The 23,405-nt window shown below is 29.1% G+C and overlaps 2 protein-coding genes across 10 annotated transcripts in view; one reads left to right on the forward strand and one right to left on the reverse strand.

Annotated features, from left to right (window-relative positions):
• Positions 1 to 5,212, forward strand: part of LOC107065922 (uncharacterized) — a 203,313-nt gene extending 198,101 nt beyond the window's left edge. Inside the window, 3 exon segments of the mRNA XM_015320041.2 lie at positions 314 to 825; positions 1,613 to 1,687; positions 2,752 to 5,212. Coding sequence (XP_015175527.2) covers positions 314 to 825; positions 1,613 to 1,687; positions 2,752 to 2,823 — 659 coding nt within the window. The 3' untranslated portion in view covers positions 2,824 to 5,212.
• Positions 5,213 to 9,639: 4,427 nt separating this feature from the next.
• Positions 9,640 to 23,405, reverse strand: part of cher (filamin A protein cher) — a 52,707-nt gene continuing 38,941 nt past the window's right edge. For all 9 annotated transcript variants that reach the window (XM_015319958.2, XM_015319959.2, XM_015319962.2 and 6 more), the window contains 7 exons: positions 17,211 to 17,351; positions 16,817 to 17,119; positions 15,594 to 16,649; positions 13,603 to 13,796; positions 12,280 to 12,721; positions 11,576 to 11,779; positions 9,640 to 11,274 (listed from right to left, as the gene is read on the reverse strand). In XM_015319958.2, the coding sequence (XP_015175444.1) occupies positions 11,090 to 11,274; positions 11,576 to 11,779; positions 12,280 to 12,721; positions 13,603 to 13,796; positions 15,594 to 16,649; positions 16,817 to 17,119; positions 17,211 to 17,351 (2,525 nt within the window). In that variant the 3' untranslated portion in view covers positions 9,640 to 11,089. The remainder of the gene's footprint in view (positions 11,275 to 11,575; positions 11,780 to 12,279; positions 12,722 to 13,602; positions 13,797 to 15,593; positions 16,650 to 16,816; positions 17,120 to 17,210; positions 17,352 to 23,405) is intronic.

The raw sequence follows: 23,405 nt of genomic DNA on the forward strand, positions 1-23,405 counted from the left end.
ATTATATAAAAAAAAAATTGTAACAAAATAGATAGAAACCAAATACAACAAATGATATAAATTGAATACAACACATTACGAATTAGTTTATTTTAAAAATAGAAAATAAAAAAACATAAAAATATTAAATAAGAAAATAATATACAGAAAAAGAGTAATTGAAACAAACATAAATAGAAACCAAATACAAATTTAATAAAACACAAACCAAAGATAACAATAAACAAACAAACAAACATTCAATATTACAATTATGTAATTATCACACTGGAAAAAAAAATATAATTAACATTACAAAATAATAAAAATATAGCCGTAGGTTTGGCGACGTCATCGAGCAATCGTTCGGGTGGTGGTGGTGGCGGTGGCGGTGGTGGAGGTGGTGGTGAAGGTGGAAATCAACAGGACGAGGAAGATGTAGATTTAGTTGTTGACGGTGACGACGTTGCGGAATTTGGTCCTGCACAATATTCTGAGGCTGATGTTATAACACCAAGGATTGACGGTACACCAAGGGAACAAAAGGAAAGGGACGCACTTAGGGAAGCTGTTATCTCACCTAACGCACCTCACACTCCTCATTCCGATCAACTTGCGCAACAAGGGTTGCTAGAGGTCAAACCTGAACCTGGTACTACCACTACCACGACCACGACCAGTTCATCATCTACCCCTATTCCTGGTCAACAAAACGAACTCGATGAAAATGTTTCTTCATCACCAAGAAGGGACGGTGATACTCCAGTTGTTGAAGCACTTCGCGGTAGGATCAAAGAACTCGAAGCTGAGATGCGTGGTCAACTTTTCAAATGTCTCATTTGTATGGTGAGTCTTTCGTCCTTGAGTTAGATTTTTTATTTATTTTGTTTTTTGTTTAATCCTTTGATTGATGTGAACATATACATGCGTTTGGTACAAGTTATCAGTAGGGTTTATCCATTTATTTTATATACAAATGTTTGGTTTGAGTATTGATAGATTATTGTTTTAAATATTGTTACATGAAAATTATATTAACTATTAAAATAAAAATTAAAAATATTATATAAAATATATAAAATATATTAATTATTAAATATAATTTATTATATTAAAATCTAGGGCTCAACCATGGCAATATAAATTCAATCAATCTTGAAAATATAATATTTGTGTTAATAATAAATTATTCTGTCCCTAAAAAATACTGCAATTATTAAAAATATTCACCACTCAAAGGGTTAAATAATTTTTAACAAAATTTTAGTTTTATTTAAAGGAAACACTATCTAAACATTTTCTTTCCTAATCGTACCTAGTAGCTAAAATATTTTTCAATTCGTTATAATTTGTTAATAATTAAATATAAAATATTTATTTTAATAACATACGATAGACAAAGATATCTCATAATCTGTTATATCTTAATGATGGGTATAATTCCATAGTGTGCCCTGAATTACCCAAATATAAGTTACATTCTTTTTCTAATAAGTGAAAATAGAAATTGTAAATTAAAAAATTATAAAAAATAAATTAAACTTAGATAATATTTACCACTACCATATATTAAAAAATTTTGTTTAACTATATAAGAATTCTTATTAGATTTGTCTTTTTTGTATTTAAACAGGAACAATATAAGAAACCAGTGACGTCCGTATGTTGTTGGCACGTGCACTGCGAACAATGTTGGCTACACACACTGGTAAGTTTTATAAATTAAACTTCTATTTTCAATATAAAAACAAACAGAAAGAGAAGGAAGAAAATGATAAAAAAAACGAGACAGATGTAAACTATCGAATAAATAATTTTCATGACCTAAAGAGAGATATAAAAGGAGGAAAGATATGGTGGTATACTTATTCGTTTAAGTATAATAAAAAAAACGAAAAATACGAATATAGGTTGCTAAGAAACACCGCTAATTGCGTCAGATCATTCGACGGGATACACTTTAGAAGAAGAAACCACTTTTTTCAAATCGTTGCTCTCGATCTGGACAATCGTGTCGTCGTCCTGGCTTCCTTTAACTTATAAAGAAAATAAAAAGAATGAAAAAAGTTCAAGATATCTTTCTCATTTTCTCTTTCTCTCTCTCTCTTTTTCTCTCTTTTTCTCTCTCTCTTACTCTTCCAGAAACGGGAGGATCTACTTTGTACAACGTTTCTTTATCGTTTACCATAATGGCTCTTTACCGATCAGTTTTTAATGTATTATTTTATTCCCGCGTGCGCGTTCGTCGAAAAGAACTTTAACTTTAACCAATTGCGATTGGATACCTGTATCAATCCTTAAAACGTTTTATCTTTAATGATCACATATATATTTTGTGTTACTTTTTTTTTTTTATTTATTTTTATTTTATACGATACGATAAGGTAATAGTAATCCAAAAAATATTAGGGTTAATCATTAAGAAGTTTATTCTTTATTTTTTTTTTTAATACAAAATTTGGATAACATTTATTGAAGATAATATAACAAATTTACATAATAAATACAATAAACACGTACCAATATTTTTAATATTTATTTTTTATAGCAATAATATTATATTGTTTATTATTTGTTTTATTTTTGTTTATTAAAATAGTTTTCTTAATTTTTTTGAAATTTATTCGATAACGATTTACATACATTTAGGTTTAATATTACAGTAACTTATATGTGTGAAATTCTTAATATTATTAGAATAATATTGGAACAAGTTAATAAGGGATTGAATTGTTTAAAAAATTAGTTTGTTTTGTTTTTATATATTTTCAGGGTGCAAAAAAGCTGTGCCCACAATGCAACATGATAACCTCACCATCGGATCTACGAAGGATCTACATGTGAAGTCAATCTCGTACGAAAAAAGCTGATCAAGTAGTATACTACAACAAATCGACTAACGTCCTATGTTCCGCCTAAAATACAATAATTTAAATAGAAAAAATTAAAAAAAAAGGTAATAAACGAGAAAAATATGAAAAAAAGCAAGCGAACGAACGAACGAACAAACAAACAAAGTAAAGCAAACCAGCAAGAAAACAAGAACGAAAAATAAATATCGCGTAACGTTACTAATAAAATGAAATTTCCGAAATCCGTCAATTTCGTGTAAATACTTGTAAAGAAAAAAAAAAGTAACAAAAAAAGAAAAAGAAGAAAAAAATACACCACAATAACAAAAGGAAAAAAAATACAAAAAAAAAGAAAAGAAATAAACAAATAAATAAAATTCGTCGATGTAATAACGTAAATTAAACTATTTCACGTAAACAAACGTAAATACACGCACGGATTAAACAACACCACCACTACTACCATCACAACCATTAGCACTACCACCCAGAACCAGACACACACGTTAACACATTGAATGCAGATAGAAAAAAAAGATCGATCTATCGATAAATTAAGATCGATATTTTTTTTCTCTCTGTTTCATTCATACCTTCGAAAAAAAGAGAGACAGAGAGATTAATAACTCTCTCTCTCTATCTCTCTCTTTACTACACATACACACACTATCTTTCTATCTCTCTCTCTCTCTCTCTCTCTCTCTCTCTCTCTCTCTCTCTCTCTCTCTCTCTCTCTCTCTGAGTGTAACGCACTTTTTAGTGTTAGTAAATTAACTCTTTTTAGCAATTTATTCCGAACTTGGATTAGAAAACGTTTCGTCTCTTTTACCTTCGCAACAATTTCATTTTCAATAAAAATTCGATTTAATTTAGCATTTTTTAGTCGATTCTATGTTGCCACCCTTATCCTCTCCAACCCCTTCCCTGATAATAACAACGTTGTACTAACATGAATAATAATAAAAAAAAAAATTAAACAAAACAAAAAAACAACAAATTGATGCCAAAAATTTATTTTACGTTTTATCTTTTATACACGCAAGATTATATTATATTATATATTAAATACAATGAAATAATATATTAATTAATTATTATATTATTAATATCTTAATAATATATAATATAATATATATTATATAATAATATAATATATAATATGATATAATCATGCTATATTGTATTATATTATATAATAATTATAAAATAGGAATAATTTAATTATTAAACAAATCTCACGATAATATATGTTTCATAATAATTTGATTTATAATTTTAATAAATTGCGTAATTTTAATTTTGTTTAACAAATTTCAACGAAGTTACGAGACGAAACGATGAAAAATACGAACACTTCTATTTTCATTTTGTTTTTTTTTTATATTTTCATTTTAATAGATCCCTGCGTAAAAGAAAAAAATTTACAAAAAGACAAAAAATTAAAATAAAATAAAATAAAATCGCGAACTTGAAGTTGTTCGTACGACGTTGACCTCCAATGAACATACATTTTTTTATTATTTTGATTTATTTTTTTAATTCGTAGAATAAATTCTTAAGCGTAATTTGTTTTCATTTCAATCGAATTCGATAATAATAGCGAATGAACGAACACACACACACACACAAATGTATGAATTACATATGTACGAATACACATGTATGATTAAATACACACTGTCATATACTTATAAATATATTATTATTATTAAATTAAAAAAAATATATATATATATGAAGGCAGACGAGATTTGTTGCTAAAAAAAAAAAGAACACAAAAACATAAGAAAAAAAAATGAAGAAAGACAATTTTTCCCATAATTTGGAAATACGTACATCATGACCTCTTCCCACTCTTTTCCTTGTCCTACCCTTCTTTGCACTTTGCACCCTTCGATACACTCGTTCTGATCCTCGAACAAAGTAAAATCGATTCTGTACGAAGATCGAGAAGAAAGATAAACACTTCGATCATTTTATTATTTTTTCAAGGTTAAATTAATGGGGGGTTTAGGTGGAGGTGGGGCAAAAAAAAAAACAAAAAAACTATGATGTAATTTTTTTCTAGTAATTTTTTTGTTTCTCATACGAACACGATTGAATAAAAGGGCCTTCTTTGGGACCTTTTAAACTTTCTTATCGATCTACGAAGAATCAACAAAAAAATTATTATCGAAAGCACATCTTAGCTAATCGTCGAAATCGTTGGCTCGCCCAAAACGCGAAGGGCGTACTATACCTGTAAATAAAAAAGAAAAAAAAATGATAATAATGATAATGATAATGATAATGATGATAATGATGATGAAGAAAAAGTGTAGCAACTACCTTCTTTTCTCCCTGAACGCTGTTCTGTAATCCATAATAAAACGATCATGGAATGTAGTGTCGTTACAATTATCTCCCATAATCATCTTGAAAACGTTATCTGAAAATCGCAATTATTTATTTACAAAAAAAGAAAATATTCTACACTTTCTATTATTATTTTTTTTTCAATTTTTTTAATATTAATATTAATAATAATTTACCAATGCCATAAATATAAATATAAATATATATATATATATAAACAAATTTATTAACACCATTATTATGACGTCCATAATTATTTTTATGGTAAAATTCCTAAAAAAAAATATTCTTTTTTTTCTAAATATTCAAAAATATTTCAAGAAAAATATTTATTCCAAATATTTAATTTAAATAACAAAATTTTAAATTCCATTATTTTTTCCATAAACATTTAAAATTATTTTTCAAACGATCAGTATAATAATCATTATTATATACATATATACATGTTTTAAAAAGTCATGTAATAATTTTTTATCCAAAACCAACACAAACAAAACAGCGTATTTAAATGATTACAGCATTCAATGAATTTCATAAACAAACATATGGACCAAAAAGGTAAGTATAATAATAAATAATGAAAACAATCAAGAAAAAAAAGACTATCATTTTCTTTACCCCATAAAAATCCCCAAAGTAAACAAAGTTAAGGGTAAGTAACTATAACCAGTAAAGTATATGTAATAAGAAATAAGTATGCAAAGATTCAACCGCAAAAGTGAGAGTAGAAAACAAACCTACGATAATAATACAACAAGAAAGAAGAACATGAGCAAAAAGAAGAATAAGAAAGGGCCAAGGATTGCTAGTGTTAAGGGTTTTACGGGATCCTCCGGTAAAAGTGGGAAGGGTGTTTAATATCCGTCTCTTATCTCTTTCCTAGTCCTGTATATATATACATATATCTTTATCTCTCTTTCTGATTAAAGCAGTAAGGTTGTGAAAGTATGTGACAAAAAATTGCACAAAATGGCCGCGACGTTAGGGAAGAAGGACAGACAGTGAAATAGTAGGAGAAGGAAAAGAAAAAGGTGCTTGAAAGTACAGGAAAAAAAAAGAATTAGAAAGAAAGATGATGGTAAGTAGGTGGTGTGTGGGTGTATATACATATATATATATACATAACTAAAGACAACTGTAACTGTAAAGACAAAGGTAAAGAAAGTAAAAAAGGAATCCTAATAGAAAATAAAAGAAAGAAAGAGAATGCGATGTTAAAGAGGAGTTTCAGGAGTAGTAGTAGTAGGTGGAGGAAGGGGGTTGTAGGAGGGGAGGAGGGGTGGGATCTGTGAGGCAAAAGGTGGTGCCGGAGGTGACAGGAAGGTGGAGCTCCGTGGTTTGCAGGTGCGCTTTCGTCGAAAGGACAGAAAGGAGTGCTACTACTACTACTATTACTATGTACAGAGTGCTTGTGAGATTGTGGTGGGGATAGAAAGGTCGTATGAGAGAGAAAGATAGAGAGGGAAAATGGGAAAAGGTTCTCTGGAAAAACTGAAACCCAGAGGACTGGGTTTGACTGGGGGAATAGAACAGGAAAGGTGGGTTCGTGTTGCGGGAGGCGCGGTACCAGAAAGCTCCGCCTATCTTTTCCTCTACGAAAATTCTCATGTTATATTCTTCCTACATTCTAAAGACATATATTGTGTGCGTATGTATAATGAGTGTTAGTGTGGGTGTGCAGAATTACGTTTACCTAGGGAAGATACCTCTTCTTATAACGAGAGTTTCGCGACTTAGGCAAAGCAGAAGAGGACATCTCTTTTTTTTCTACCTGGTATCGTGTTAATAAAAGAAAAAAATCTTTCACACGCTTTTTTTTATTATTATAAATAAATATATTCTTTTTTATTCTTTTGTCTTTATCTTTAGACACTTTTTTTTTGTATCTTTTCCTTGAAAGCTCGAAAAAATTCAACAAACCGTTGCCTTATTCGCGAGATTATTTCTTTCGTTGAGGGTAAGGGTTAAGGGTGAAGAAGGGGTCGTTCGCTTTTCCGAACTCATCTATGGAATTTGAAACGATTTTTAACGTTTAATATCAAGCTACGTATATAAAATTCTAGGTTTTTTGTTTATTTTATGGTAACCAAAAAAGTTTCTAATATTTTATAAAATAAAAACGAAATAATTGCTTAAAATAGTACATGTCATGTATAATAAAATATGTAATTTAAAATAAAACAATAATTATTAGTAAAACAACAACACACTCCTAAATATCATCTTCATTTCATATCCACGTTATCTCAATTTAAAGATCAATAAAAAACTATTAAACAAAAAGGTATCTCACCCTCTATTTTATCGTAGATTATAAAATATTCTTATTAGAATCTTAGAAAACAAAAAAAGAGATAAACGTAAAGAGAGAAAAGTCCCGAACATTACCATACTATACGGGAGTGAGGAGAAAGAGATGGTATAACCTTAAAATATTAATGTTCCTCGTATTCCATCCAAGAGGAAGAAAAAAAAACAAAATAAAAGAAATAAAAAAGTCAAATAATATACATATACTACATATATATATATATATATATATATATATATATATATATATATATATATACCTGGCAAGAGTGGTGTAAAACCTAACCTTAATTTGTAAAACAAACGGTGGTACCACCTCCTCTTAGTAGGCGTTTGTAAATCCGTCCTCTTGCGAGAAGAGGGCGTGTATATCTCTGAGGAATATTTGGAGGAGGGATAAAGAGAAGGGACAAAAGAGTGATAAAGATAGAAACACATAGAGAAAGAGAGAGAGTGAAAGAGAGAGAGGAGGTTCGTACCGTGTTCGTACAACCTCGACAGTACAGCGCAACTCCCTGGGACTATTTGAAACCTCCCTCCTCTTTGAAATCCTCAGCTCGGTTTGGACCTCAGTGACGCCTGCGAACTTCGCACGAACTCCCAACGAGTTATAGCTTTTGTTAACGCCCCCATAACCGTCCTATCGAAACCGTAAGCCAACCAGAATTCTGGTCTCGTCTCAAAGCTTCTTCCACCTCCAACTCAACCTCCAATTCTCCTCCTTTTCCTCTTCCACCTCCTCATCGTTCACCTAACATCGTCTCACTCGTTGTCTATCTTTTTTTAACCCTCTCCTCCCCTTCCTTTTTCACTATCAACGAGTTATGCTTTTCTTCTTCTTTCTCACTCCAGCAACGATATGTTTCGAGTTACCACACGAGAGAAAACGTCTTCTTCTTCTTATCCTCCTCCTCTTCGTTTTACTTTTTTTTTTGTTTCCCTACTTGTTTCAAGCTCGAGTAGAAGTGTTTGCATGTATGTGTGTGAGTGCGTGAGTGTGTGTGTGTTTTGATATCTTTGTCTAGCTTTATAACTTTCTTCTTTCTCTGTTTGTTCAAGTAAAACCACAATGTTCCTGAGCGTGAATAATTTTCTCCGCAACGAGTTCTCCTCCTCCTCCTTCTTCTTCTTCTTTTTCTTTTACCACCGCCACCACCACCTCCTCGTACTCTTCATTTTACTCTTTCTATCTATCCCTGTGACGATCGATTCTTCTTCTTTCTTTCTATATGTCTTTTTTTCTCTTTTAGTTTCTCTTCGCACTTTTTGATGATTTTACATGAAGAATGTTTTGTAAAATGAAAAAGTACGAACGTGTCGAAGAAAATGGAAGAGTTACGAAAGTATATTTTTTTTTGTACTTTTGAGACTATTTCTCTTTTATATATTTGAATTTATATATTTTTTTAAATTATTGTATTAATTTATTTTATATTTAAGTTATATATTATATATGGTTTCGAGAGAGATTTGAATTAGAAATAACAAGATGGCGTACAATCTTTACTTACCATCGAGCTTCGTATTTCGAAAAGGGGGTAGTTTTAAATTATTGTATAAAATAAATAAAATTAATAATAAAATTAAAGGTACACATTGTACAAAAGTGTTATCAAAATTAATTATAAATAAATGAAAAAATTATAGATTTCTTTTTTTGCAAGAGTGGTAGTAGCATAATTTTTTAACTACATTGTAATTGAACAAATTTCACATTTTAAAATAAAAAATTAAATTATAATTCTATTAATTAACTCAATTAATTTTTCAATACTTTTTGGTTTCTTTTGCAGTAATAAACTTCTTAAAATATATGCAGGGTGTCTCGTATATGGTGATTCAAGCGAGTACTCAATTTTAATTCTTTTAAATACGTTTACAAATATTACCATGTATCGAACAAAATATTATTAATTTACCGGATGCATTTGATTGCAAGCTCATGTCAGAAAAATGCACAAATATTGAACAAACTCGACAAATATTAAAATTTAATTTTTATTTTATAGTTTTATTTTTAATTTCTTGCGTAAAATCACCCTATCTTCTCGTTCGTATTACCAATTACAAAAAACCTTGTAAAATAAACAAAAAAATTAATAAAATTTGTTTTAATAAAACAAAATACAATACACCTTAGTAATGTTCTTTAAGAAATATATTATTTATTTAACCTCTATATATTGTTAACGTATAATATAATAATCAATCGTAATATATTTATATTCTATACTTAGTCAATGATATAATATAACGTGATGCAATATCAGAAAAAAATTGTCGATTCTCGCAACACGAGTTATAATATACATATATATACATATATATATATATATATATATATATATATATATATATATATATATATATATGTATATTTTATTTAAGTTTTACTATAATCCTTATAATTCATTCAATGTTCCATATATAACTTTATTCTTTCTTTTTCTCCTTCAATTATATTTTTTTTCCTCCACGTTTATTTATGATCACAAAAATTATTATCCTATTTATTTATTTAATATCTTTATATTTTTTTAATATAATTTTTTTTCCTGTTTCTACTTTTGTGGATTTTTTTGTTTGTTTGTTTGTTTGTTTGTTTGTTTTTGTTTCTTCCTTTAAGGCACATACGGTTAATATATTTTTTTTAATATATAAATTATTCAATAACGAATAATTGACCCACATTTAATGACACTTTTTGAAATATTTAATCATCATCATCATCATTATCCTTTTAATTTGTTTCTAATAATAGAAGACAAAAATCCAAAGATTAGAAGGAAGAAAAGAGGGGGGGGAGGTAGAAGGAAACAGGAAAGAGAACAAAATTTGATGAAGAAATAAATCAAGTTAAGTAAAAGATACGTGTTTTAAAATGCGAAAAAAAAGAATCATGGCAGATCTATCAAAAAAGGGAACAAAAGAGAGAGATAGAGAGAACAAAAAGAAAAAAATAACCTTAAAAAGGTTATTACTAAGTTACAATTTACAAATGTTGAGAAGCACAAGATTGAACATTGTTTTGTGAATAAAACACAAAAGGAAAAAACAAACGTAAAAAGGATTGACAAGGATAAAGATAAATATAAAGAAAAAAAGGGAGGGGAGTTTGCAAAGGATGCGATCAATCCGACAAAAACAACAACTACCAACAACAACAAAATAAAGAAATAAGAAGGATTGGTAGGAATATACAAGAAGATCATTCGTTGGTCTACTAGAATGTAGAAGGATGAACAATTCTACGATAAGAAAACGAAGTTGTTATTGGTTGGTTGATCGAGTGTAGGGGAAGGGAAGAGGAATCTAAGAAAATACATATTCGATAAGTTGAGCATTCGAGATCGTGCTAAATCGAACACACACGGATATGTCCATTTTCTATTAAGTGTTTTCCCTTAAAGCAAACGCTGTTGATACCACGTAAGGAAAGACAATACTCCGATTGGTCTGAGCATGCGTACATGAATGTCTGATGTCTGGTGTATATATATATATATATGTGTATGTGTATTTATATGTATATGTAACTCATTGAAATTGTGTGTATGTTTTTTTTTAAATCTTCTTTTCTATATTTCCTTTTAGACCTCGACCTTGTACGGTGATCCAGGAATGTGATCGTCACCCCACTTGACGATCACGATATATTCTCCTCGTTCACGTACCAAGTAACTGACGTTGTAGTTGTTTCTACCTGTGTGCTTCAAGTATACCTCCTCGCATGGTCCTTTGGGACCGTAAACGCCAACGTAAAGAATGTTGTTTCCTGTATAATTAACGGTCGGTCAGTCGTATCGATTATTATTATTATTATTATTATTAATGGAAATAAAATAAAAATATATATATTCAGTTAAATCAAAACATATAAAAAGAAAAGGTACACACACATACACATATACAAACATGGTAGATGATAAGAAGAAACGTTGATGAAACTCAATATGAATTTTTAATCATCCATCATCCCAGGTGTACCTTTTCCTTTTTTATATTTATACGTACACCGTTTTATATATTTATTATTATTATTATTATTGTTATTATTATTATTATTTGAAGCTTACCAGCATCACCGGCATTTACGGTGAACTGATTCTGCTTTCCCAAATAGGCCTTCTTAAGTCCCATACCTTTGCTCGTAACCTTACTCGCGTCTGATTTAAAAAGCGGTAACACGGGACCAGTTTGCTTTGCTTTAGATATCTTCTGTACTGTCTCTACCAGGATTGAACTCGTCTCTTGTGCACCTCTCTCTGCCAGATCCGCACCTGTAATTATAAAAAATGAAACGTATCAATTGATTTAAACTCTGAAAGGTACCTTCTGTTTTTCTTAATACTTTAATTATAATATTAAATAACAAATTTTTATTTTTTAATTCTTTACGGTCCAATTAAACCAAATTTAGGATTTGAGGATTTGTGAATCTTTGTTTAAGTATTTCTATTTCATCTAAATTTATTTATAAGAAATATATAATATAATATTAATTATATTAAATAATAATTAAATATTGATATAAATATTTATATAAATATTATAAAATTTTATTATTAAATAATAATTAATATTATATCAACTTAATTAAAATGTAATTAATAATAAAATATTATTAAAATATATATTTATTTACATATTTTTAAATATATTATTTATTTTTATTTTTTATTTTAATATTATTATAATATATTAATATCCTTTATATAATAATTAAAAAATATTTTCACATTGACAATAAAAGACAGGTAAAAATAATTCAATAACTTACCGGTACATGTTACTTTATACGGTGAACCAACGATGTGATAACCATTGTATTTGATACTGATATAATAATCACCAGGTACCAAAGGTGTATACCTGACTTTATAACCTTCCTCAACTTCTGTACAATCCATAGAAACCTTGCTAGGACCATCAACAGTAACACCAAGTGCACCGCTACCAGCGTTGCAAGTATCAATGATGAAATCTGTCTTTTGACCTGTCTTAACTTCCATTAAACCATTGCCATAAGCGTGCAATGCTGCTGGGTCGGCATCCACTTTACCGACTTTTATACGATAAGGGCTTCCAGATATGTGTACACCATTAAATTTCAAATACAAACTGTGAATACCATTCTCACGTGCCATAAATCTTACGGAATAGGTGTCAGAATCGATTGATTGTATGAAACAATCATCCTCAATGCCACTCGGTGATACAATCTATAAATAATTAATAATAAATATATTTATTTATTTCTATATATATATATATATATATTTTTTTTTTTTTAATATAATTATATTATAATAATAATAATAATATTATAATTTAATATAATTAATTTTTTAAATATAATTATTTATTTATTATAATATAATATAATTATTTATTATTATTATATATATAAATTATAATTATTATATAAATAATTAATGATAAATATATATATACACCAAAATTACAAAGAACATTTTGTTTTTTTAAAAGATTTGTAAACATGTTACATTTTAGTAGTCGCATTATTTTATCAAGTTCAAAAATAACTATAGTTAAATAAGTAACATAAAAACTATTTTTAAAATGATCCTTGAAAATAAATTTTATCTTAAGTTAAGAAGACCTTGACAAAGATCATTAACGTTTCAAGATCATCATCATCATCATAATCATCATCATCATCATTTTAGAAAGACTACTCTTACTCTTAACTCTCATGCAAAATATTTTTCTAGTAGTAATAATAGATAGATAATGATAATAATAATATGAAAAGTGAAGAAGAAGAAGAAGAAGAAATTTTCAAACGATAGTCATACGCCTACGCAAAATGATGTGTCAGTATAGTTTCATAAGAGAACCTCTCAACGAGTATTATTTTCGTCCATTATTTCGTAAGATCATTTTTTTAAGTTAGGTACTGTTTGAAATTCATCATGGAAAAATATATTATAATAACCAGTAATAATATCTGTGTGAAAGATAAATAGACTCAAGTTGAAAAATATAATCTTTTTTTCTTTTTTTTTTTAAATGTGCCTAACTGTTAATGTTTCCACTAAATACTTTTCTTTTTTTTAATTTTTATTTAAATAGATCGTACCTTTCCATCCAATTCACCCTTAGCTCCATTCTTCCTAACTAGGAAGGTATAAGGTTTGTCAGGTTGTACACCACTTTCCGGAAATTGTGCAACTTCTAATTTGTGTGCATCACCCATAGCAGGTGATATGTAAACTTTATATGGTGAGTCAGGAATGTGTTGATCGTTGAACTTGACTCCTATTCTGTATTCACCTAAAAATTACAAAAAAGAAAACAAAAAAACAATTAATCGAATATATAATATAATTAATGATATTTTCTTTTAAATTAAATCATCATTATCATAATCATCATTATCATCACTCCAAAGGTTTAATTTAAGATTTAACTTATATTTCCAATTATATATGTATAAATTTATTTGATTATATTCTAACTAACTATCCCTAAAAAAACAAATAATCAAATTCTCATTGACAGACCATCGTTGTCAGGTTCCTGGGATTCGTTTCCTTTTAAAACGATTTGCGTAGACGCTTTGAACGTTGCCATAAGGTAAATCGTTTATCCCCCTAACACGTGATGAAAATAAAGAAAACTTCCGTTTACGATGATAAACAAAATCGATTTTATCTTACGGTTAGATAAAGAGAGAGAGAGAGAAATAAATAATAGAGTGGGAGTAAAGTGTACAGTGTAAAGTGTAGGTAAGATAGGAAATGAAAAAAAGAGGAGGGGGAGAAATGAAGTTAAACGAAAAAGAAGAAATAGAAGAAATAGAAGAAGAAGGAAGAAGAAGAAAGAAAAAAAATGGGAGAGTTGTGTCCCGTTCACAACTCTGGAACCTGAACCAACTGTGAGTTAATTCGCGCACCACTACTTTCAGTTGAATCTAAGCTGCTGATCTCGAATCGTCCACAATGTTCCTCCACTACGACCACCACCCTGTTCTCACTCACTCTCTCTCACTCTCTCTTTCTCTCGTCGTAAGAGCACATGGACCAAATATAACCACAACGATAATCCACGTCAAGCTGTATACGTGTATGTATGTGCTACTCTCTCACCAGGGCAAAATATGGATCCCACCCTAACAAATATAGACGAAGATATTTCTGGATCAGCTGAAAAGCAGCCGATCAATCCGGCTGATGAGAGTGGGTGTCACCGAATTTCTCGACGACAACATTACCACACACACACACACACACATACATGTACGAACCGAAACGAACTATAACACCTGCCTTATTTGTCTCCTAGGCGCCCTGACGTTTCATACTTCAATTTAAAATACCAAAAATGATCAGATAAAAATAGTTTAACAACATTTTTTAATAAATCTAGTCATCTATTATTATTATTATTAATTGGCATTAGGAACTTGAAAGTTCATTACCGCAAATACTAATTATTCATCTATTAGAAAACCTAAAACCTAAAAACTTAAAAAAGATTCTTTCTATTCAACAATTTCTACGTTCAAAAATGTTTACACTAAATGTAAGGTTTTTGATTTTAATAATTGTATATTATGAATCATTAGAATGAATGGAATATGTAAATAGTATCATATACCGTTTTCTGTTTCTAAGCCAGACTTTTATCTATCTCTTTTCATCTCATTCTCTCATTCTCTCATTCTCTCTTTCTCTATTTCTCTCTCATTAGGAGGAATACATGAAAGAAACGGTTTAAAATCGTACGAATTTACGAGAAAATCTTCAAAGTAAGTGACATTATAGATCTACACGGGAGAGTTATAATTTTGTAAGATATAGTGACAAGCGGGACATCGGTTAACGGTAGTTTGCTGTGAAGGTATGAATCGACGTCTGGCAATGATCCATCTTTTTAAATGAAAAACCCTTTAATAAATGTCACAGTGAGGAGGCCTATTTAATTGATGTTTCCGCACCTTTTGAATTTTACGAGCTTAATGCCACTAACGTAGGAGAGAAGATTATTTTACAAAACGCAAATATGAAATGTTATAAAATAACCTTAGGAGTTGTGATGATAATCTAATTAACACAACAATTTTCTTACCAGGTTCAGAAGCGACATAACTGACATAACAGCTTCCATCTTTGCGATCTTTGTAATCGATTTGAGCTTTGCTAGGACCCTCTACGGAAACTGCCAATGCACCAGCACCAGCTTCCCTCGTCCAGATGTTAAACTCGCATGGTTCTCCTTGTTCACCTCTTTCCAATCCAGGACCACCAGCATGGACCCTGTGTGCACCACCGTCTCTCAATGGACCAACCGTGAATTGGAAAGGTGATCCCGGAATGTGCATTTCCTTGTAACGAACCGAAACTGTGTGTACACCTAATTCCTTGGGTACAAATGCGACAGCATAAAGACCATCCTCGACTTCTTTGATCTCAGCATCTTCGGTGATACCACCAGGTGAAGTTACAGTAGCAGCAAGATCGAAACATGTGATACCTGGCATCTTAAACGTCAATTTGCATTGACTACCAACTTCTGTGATAGGAACAGCTTCTCTTTGTCTTTGAATTTTTTCTCTTTGACGATTGCTACCTTCACCAGTAACTTTGACCGCAAATGGTGAACCCTCGACATGGTGATCGGCAAATTTAAGATTAACTATGTAAATACCAGGCTCGGTAGGCTTGTAAAACATGTTCAACGTGCCATCCTCGTTGTCCTTGCACTGAATCTCAACTTTGCTAGGACCCTCAACAGAAAGTGACAAACCACCGAAACCAGCGTTTCTCGTATCAACCGAAAATGAATTTTCTACGTGCGTTTTTCCTTCTTTCAACGCTGCTCCGGTTACTTTGACCTTTTTAGCATCACCAACTTCACGATCCTTAACTTCGATTTTAAACGGTGAATTTGGTATGTGTTTGCCCATTCGTTTGACGGATACAGCATGGGAACCAGCTTCGCGAGGTGTGAATGATACGCAAACGTTATCGCTAGGTAATTTCTTTAAGAAACATGGCTCCTCCAAACCACTCGGTGCTATTATCGATGCGTTCAATGATCTTATATCAGTGTCTGGTACTTTTCCAGGTAATTGTACCTCGCTACAGGATCCCACGGATATTTGATTTCTCTTACGACCCTCTCCTACAAATTTCATCATTATTTTTAATTAATAATTATTATTATATCGAATCTCAGGTATTTATACACTTAACTAATTTACTTTTATCATTTATAAATATAATTTTAATTTTGAAAGATACTTTTTTACTTGTTCAATTATTCGCAAAATTATTAAATAAAATAATTACCTGTAATTTTGGCGACGTATGGACTACCCTTAATATGCTTGTCACCGAATTTAACAGTGATTTTATATTCGCCAGGTGCGGTTGGTAAATAAGAAACCGAAACTGTGCCATCTTTGTTATCATGAAATGATATTTCAGCTTTGCTAGGACCTTCCACGGCCAATGACAATCCTCCTGCACCAGCACCTTTCGTAGATATCGTAAAGTTTCCTGGTTCACCGCAAACACCGTAAATCAAACCAGGACCGTATGCTGTTACGTAACCACTTGCCAAAGAATCTACGTGGAATTTGAATGGTGATCCTGTCAACAACCAAAAATAAAACGAAAATAAATTTAATAATAAAAGAAGGATGAATGTTACAATAATGTGTTAATTAATTAATTAATTTACCTTGTACGTGTTCCCCGTTAAATTTAACGTAAATCTCATGAAGACCTTCCTCCCTTGGCTCGTATTTTATGGAAACTGTGCCATCGTGATTATCCTCGATGACTGGTTTGTCAACGTTACCGCTCGGCATTTTTACCTCGGCTAAAAAACAAATTGCCAATGGATTTTTTTAATAACTAAAAACAATTTTTAACAAAATTAACACACATTAGGGTAATGAATTAATTAGAATTTTTATTTGGTATAATTTGATATACGAAACATTAAATATATTAATTATATAATTTAATATACCATATATTAAAATAACGCAAACGAGGAATAAAAATTACAAATTGTTAATTGGTTCATTGATAATATAATCAAATATAAGAAAAACCTTTTCTAGAGCTAACGTAGAAAAGACTCTGAAAAATGAGTGGAGCAAAATCAAGTCCAGGACCAGGTAATTCTGACACGTTCTTATCAATGTTTCCATAACAAATTGGTCTCTCGGGTTTATCAAATTCGCTGACTGAACAATTTTTCAACCAAGCTCTGTAAAATGTCGACACCTCGTCCCACTTGGTTTCTATTTCCTCGATTTCTTCTTCCCAAATCATTTCCAAAATATTTTTGTTGTTTTTTTTCTTTGTTTTAATTACTTTAACACTCGATCGTAACACCAATCAAATAGCAAAAAACTAATAAACTTGTTATCAATGTTTTTTGCCCTCGATCCGAGATCACGCGAGGATTGATAATTCTCAAGAGTATCCAGTATGAATTGATATTGATTTATCTTTAAATATTAAAAAAAAAAAAAAAGAAAAAAATACAGAAACCCTTAACCTATCCTTTACTTTTATAAATAATAAATTATAAATATATATATGTATATATATTTATGTGTAAAATTTTTTGAGTTCAGCCCTATACTAAATTTGGAAAGACAATGAATGATTTATATATATATATATATATATTTTTTTTTTTTAAATAGAACCAAATAAATATTAAAATAATTCCAAAAGTTTATAGAATTGTAAAATAAAAAGTATCTATAATTTTTATTATTTTTTATAAATAAAAAAATTTTGTAAATTTACAAAACGAATCAATTGTGGTAGAACTGTCGATTTTTGATTATACGGAAGTTAAAACGCGCGCGTTCGTATTTTTTTCTTAAGAAAATTATTTAAATAATACAAATTAATTAATTATCCTCGTAATAGAAGAAAATGAGAGAAAGATAGGTAGATGGATGGAAAGAGAGAAAAAAACACGCAAAGTCAAAAAAATTGTAGCGTTCTCGTAATTTCAATTTCGTAATGTGTTTGTGTTGTTTGTTGCTGCTGCTATTGAAAGCAGTCAAACAAAAAGAAATAAAGAAAGAAAAAAATGTAAAAAAAGGAATTATAAGGTCGAAGTTATAGTAAGAATTCAATCGACCACACGAAAAGGCATCTCTTGCAAGACTGAGAAGACCGCAGCTGCTAAAGTTACTCGAGAGCCGGACGATGGCAGCCTTAACTGCTGCTGCTGCTGCTGCTGTTGCTGGTTCCCGGGAAACCTTTTTTTTTTTCCTTTTTATTTTCTTTTTCCAGTATACCCATCCCAGTAAAAACGGGAATACGTACGATTTTATATCCCTCACAACGTCCAACGTCTATCAAATTTCTCCCTCTCCTAATCCTAAACCTTCCACCAGTAACAGTTTTCTCATACCACCACCAACTAACCATATCACCAATCATATGTTTTCGTTTTAGTAACTACCCCCCCCCTTCTCTTCTATCACACTTCTATCTAAATCTTTCTTCTCCTTCTCTTTTTATCCGGGTCTCCTCCAATTCATTTTCTCCACTATTCCGAAAAGCAAATTTTGCCAAATTTTATTCGAGGTTTATACATTTTTTGTTTGTTTTATTTTTTTTTTTTCATTTTTTTCTGTAACCCCATTATAAACGATTAGATAATAATAGATGGGTTAGATAAAAAATTTATATATTTATATAGGTTGAATAAATATTATATTGGATAATTCTCCAAAATTGTTGTTTGTGTATCGTTCTTAAAGTTTAATAAAATTTTATTTTATTTCATTATATTTTATATTATATATATAGTATATGTAACATATTCTATATAATAATATATTATTTTGTATTCGTTATAAATGATTAAATAATAATAAATAAAAAATAAATTTATATAGGTTGAGTAAATATTGTGTTGGATAGTTTTCCACAATTTTTGTTTATATAGTTTTTAAACATTAATTAAATTTTATTTAACTATTATATATTATTTTGTTATATTTGTTATAAACGATTAGATAATAATAGCTTGCTTAAAAATAAATTTATATATTTATATAGGTTGAATAAATATTATATTGGATAATTCTCCAAAATTGTTGTTTATATCGTTTTTAAAGTTTAATTAAATGTTATTTGAATATTATATATTATTTTGTAATTTATTATAAATAATAGATTTGTAAAACCTAACGTAAGAACCTAACAAACATAAAATAAATATAAAATTGTTCTAAATATTTTTATTTTATCCAAAAATGTTGTTCGAATCTTTTCAGATACCAATGAAATATCATTCAACTTCTATACAATTTTTTCAATCCATTACAAATGGATTGTAATTAGTATTATAATTAGATATACCTATAAATTACTACAACAAATTTATTATTAATTATACAACACTAAATTTTAACCATTTTTAATGCAACAACAGATTCAAGTCAACAAATTATCACAAATATACAAAAATAATACACTTGTAAATTAAATTACTATTAATTGATTTACCCCTTCCACCCCTCGATAAAAATGTTAAAAAATTAAAAAAAAAATGTGATTAATTTATATAACTAAAAAAAAATAATTGGAATTTCTAAGATAGATAAGACCGACAAAAATTTGGCTTGAACGATATGTTAAAACCTCTTGCTGGCTCTTTTTCCACAAGTGAAGGAAGTAGTCGAACAACCAACCAACCAAAAAACCAACCGATCATCATCATCCATTCGCATAACTTGGGGTACGCGCCAAAGGCAACACGAATAAGTGAAATAGTCACCCTGTTTCATCTGACTGATTGCGGACAACCGTTAACCATCCCTCTTTCCCCTACCCTTTCTTCGTTAAACTAGTAGAACGTTGTTAAATTACTCAGGAAAAACATTTCTCGTAGTTTGATTAGAAACTTTGTATAACTAATCCAACAGTTTAAAAGATGCAAAGATACAAGAGAAAATTTCAATCGTTAATTAAATTCAACATTTATGATTAATGATTTTCTTAAGGTTTTATTCTGATAAATATTTAATTAAACTTATTTGGAACTATGTGGAAATGATTTGTTATTTTAATTAAAGTATTTATTATAAATTTGATTTTCAATTATCGTAGTTTATTTTTATTCGATGCAATTTTTGAAAATATAAATATGTTAAAATGTTATTAGTGTATTGTTTATTAATTATTTCGTTATTTTATTTCTTTTTTCTTTTTTATATATAAATTTAGAATATTATTATTTATATATATAATTTATTTTTATTACAGAAAAGTTGTACATCTAATGTACAAAAAATTAAATCGTGCAACCGAAATTCTTTAAATATCTGTTTTTATATTTTTAATATATTTTTTTTAAAGACCTTGGATTAAAAGTTCAACACACCGAATTTTAAAATTGATTAAATAGATCAACAAATGTACCTAACTTTTAAAAAAATACCAACACACTTATTATAACCCTTTACTTTTACTATAACTATAAAAGTTATTATTTTAGTTATAATTTTTTAAGTTATAATTTTAGTTTTCAAAATTATATAAAAAATATTTAATTTAATTTCAAAAAACCAGGAAACAATAACCATTAAACTTTTACAATGTTTTATCCATTAAAAACCATTTTCCCATTTATCAACAATAATTTATAAATTGTTATTATTTCAATATAAAAATTCTGAAAAATAAAATATTTATCCTCGTACTCCTACTCATTCGTACCATGAATTAATGTTACGTTGAAAGAATTACTTTAGCTAGCCTAACTAAATATCTTTGGTGAGAAATAAACAAGAGAAAATAAAAGAAAAAAGAAAAAAAAAAGAAAATAGAAGAAAAAGAAGAAGAGGAAGAGGAAGAGGAAGAAGAAGAAGAAGAAGAAGAGGAAGAGAAAGAAAATAAAAATTCATCTCTTCTAACTCAAAGTAACAAAGTGTACTTCCCCCTCCCTTCCACTTCTGCCCCACCACTCCTGTCCCCCTACTTCTTGACCATACTTTTACGAGCAAATCTTTTGGCGCCGTTACTTACGTCACTCGGGAGAAGAAAATAAAAAAAATAAAAAAAAAAGAAAAAAAAAAGATAAGTCTGTGAATTCTTGCAAATATTCGAAAAGGGAACCCCTCTTCTTATAATGGCCTCGTAAATATCTTTAGAAAGCTCGCTAAGATATTTTCGGGGGATTCGTGTCTTACAGTATATAAAGTAAAATTACGATGAGAGATATCTTAAGGACATCCTTTTTTCCCTCTTACTACTTCCTTCACCCTTTACCACAACTATCACCACCATAAACATATATAATTCTTATTATCTTTGCTTATCTAAGATAGTTTGTAATTAAAATTTTCATAACGCGTCAATTTATCAAAATATTTTTTCACACTTTTAATTATATTAGCAACAAAATAAAATAAAAAATGTGTTAATTGAATAAATAAATGTTTATGATCATTATAAATAATTATCTTTCATGTGTTATTAAAAGAATAATTAAAATTTTTATAATGCAATTTTATGATCCTTGTATCTAAAAGGATATATAGAAATTGTATTTGTATGAGGATCATAATAAAAATTATTTTATTATAGTATCTTATTATAATGTATGTATTTTTTAAAGTGAATTTTTTAATAAAATTTTAACGATTCGAAAGATGGAGAATATTGTTACGTATAACATTTATTTTAAAAGCTAATAAAATACTCAAGAGAGTATATTCGAGATGTTAAACCTTGAACCAGAGTATCTTAGTATGTTCCAAGCATATGATCAATTCATTTTTAATGCAAATTGTAACTAAATTTAATAAATGTGAAAATTATCATTAGCAGAAAATTAATAAGAAAAATTTTTAAAAAATATATAATATAATCAAAACAAAAACCTTGAACCAAAATATATTTTTTAAACATACAACCAATTCATTTTTAATATAAATTTTAACTATATATAATATAAATTTAAATATGTGAGAATTATCATTTATAGGAATATAATAACAAAAATTTATAAAGAAGAATAATTAATCAAGAAAAAAAGCTACGAATCAAAGTATCATCCCAACATATTTTAATAAAATTAACCTATAATAAACTAAAATTTAATTTGAAAAAAAAAAACAGGAACAAAAATAAATAATAACCAACAATAAAAAAGAAAAAGAAACTATTGAAAAAAAGAAATAAACTAAGTTAACCTAACAAACTAATAAACTAAAATTTAATTTAAAAAAATAAATAATAACCAACAATAAAAAAAAAACAAGCATTAAAAAGAATAAACAAACTAAGTTAACCTAAATTCTTAATAGAATACAGCAACCAATGAAAGTATGATCACTCTCGCATCATTTTGGAAGAATTTACAAAATGGCCGAAATATTAAGGTTCGATAACCGAGAATTACTCAAAAACTACTTGCATTCATGCAAAAGCTTTCCCCCCTAACAATTTGAAGAAAATTCAAGATGTAACCCAGAAAAATTGAATAAAAAAAAAAAAGAAAAAAAAGAAAAAAAAAAGAAAAGGAAGAGTATGAGTAGGTGGAGGTGAATAAAATGGAGGTTAGAATGTTGAAGTGGAAAATGAAGTGGAGGGGATTGATCTTTTTATGGATTTCCGTCGACGACGACGACGACGACGACGACGACGACGACGACGACGACGAAGACGACGACGCCGGAGGTTTTGGTTTTTGGAGCATCTTCGAGCCCGCGCATCCGAAGACACTTAATCATCCAATATTAATATCACCCGCTAGCATTTCCGACGCATCATCGAGTACCCCGTTCCTCCAGTTTCCCTCTTCCACCTCCACCACCTCCCCTTCCAGCTTGTTTCCCCCTTTATCCTCTAATTCCACCGTATTTTTGGCCAAATGGCGGAAACAACC

This window comes from Polistes dominula, unplaced genomic scaffold (genome assembly GCF_049000335.1).
Source record: "Polistes dominula isolate Pdom_NZ unplaced genomic scaffold, Pdom_raw_medaka contig_77, whole genome shotgun sequence".
NCBI classification, from domain to species: domain Eukaryota; kingdom Metazoa; phylum Arthropoda; class Insecta; order Hymenoptera; family Vespidae; genus Polistes; species Polistes dominula.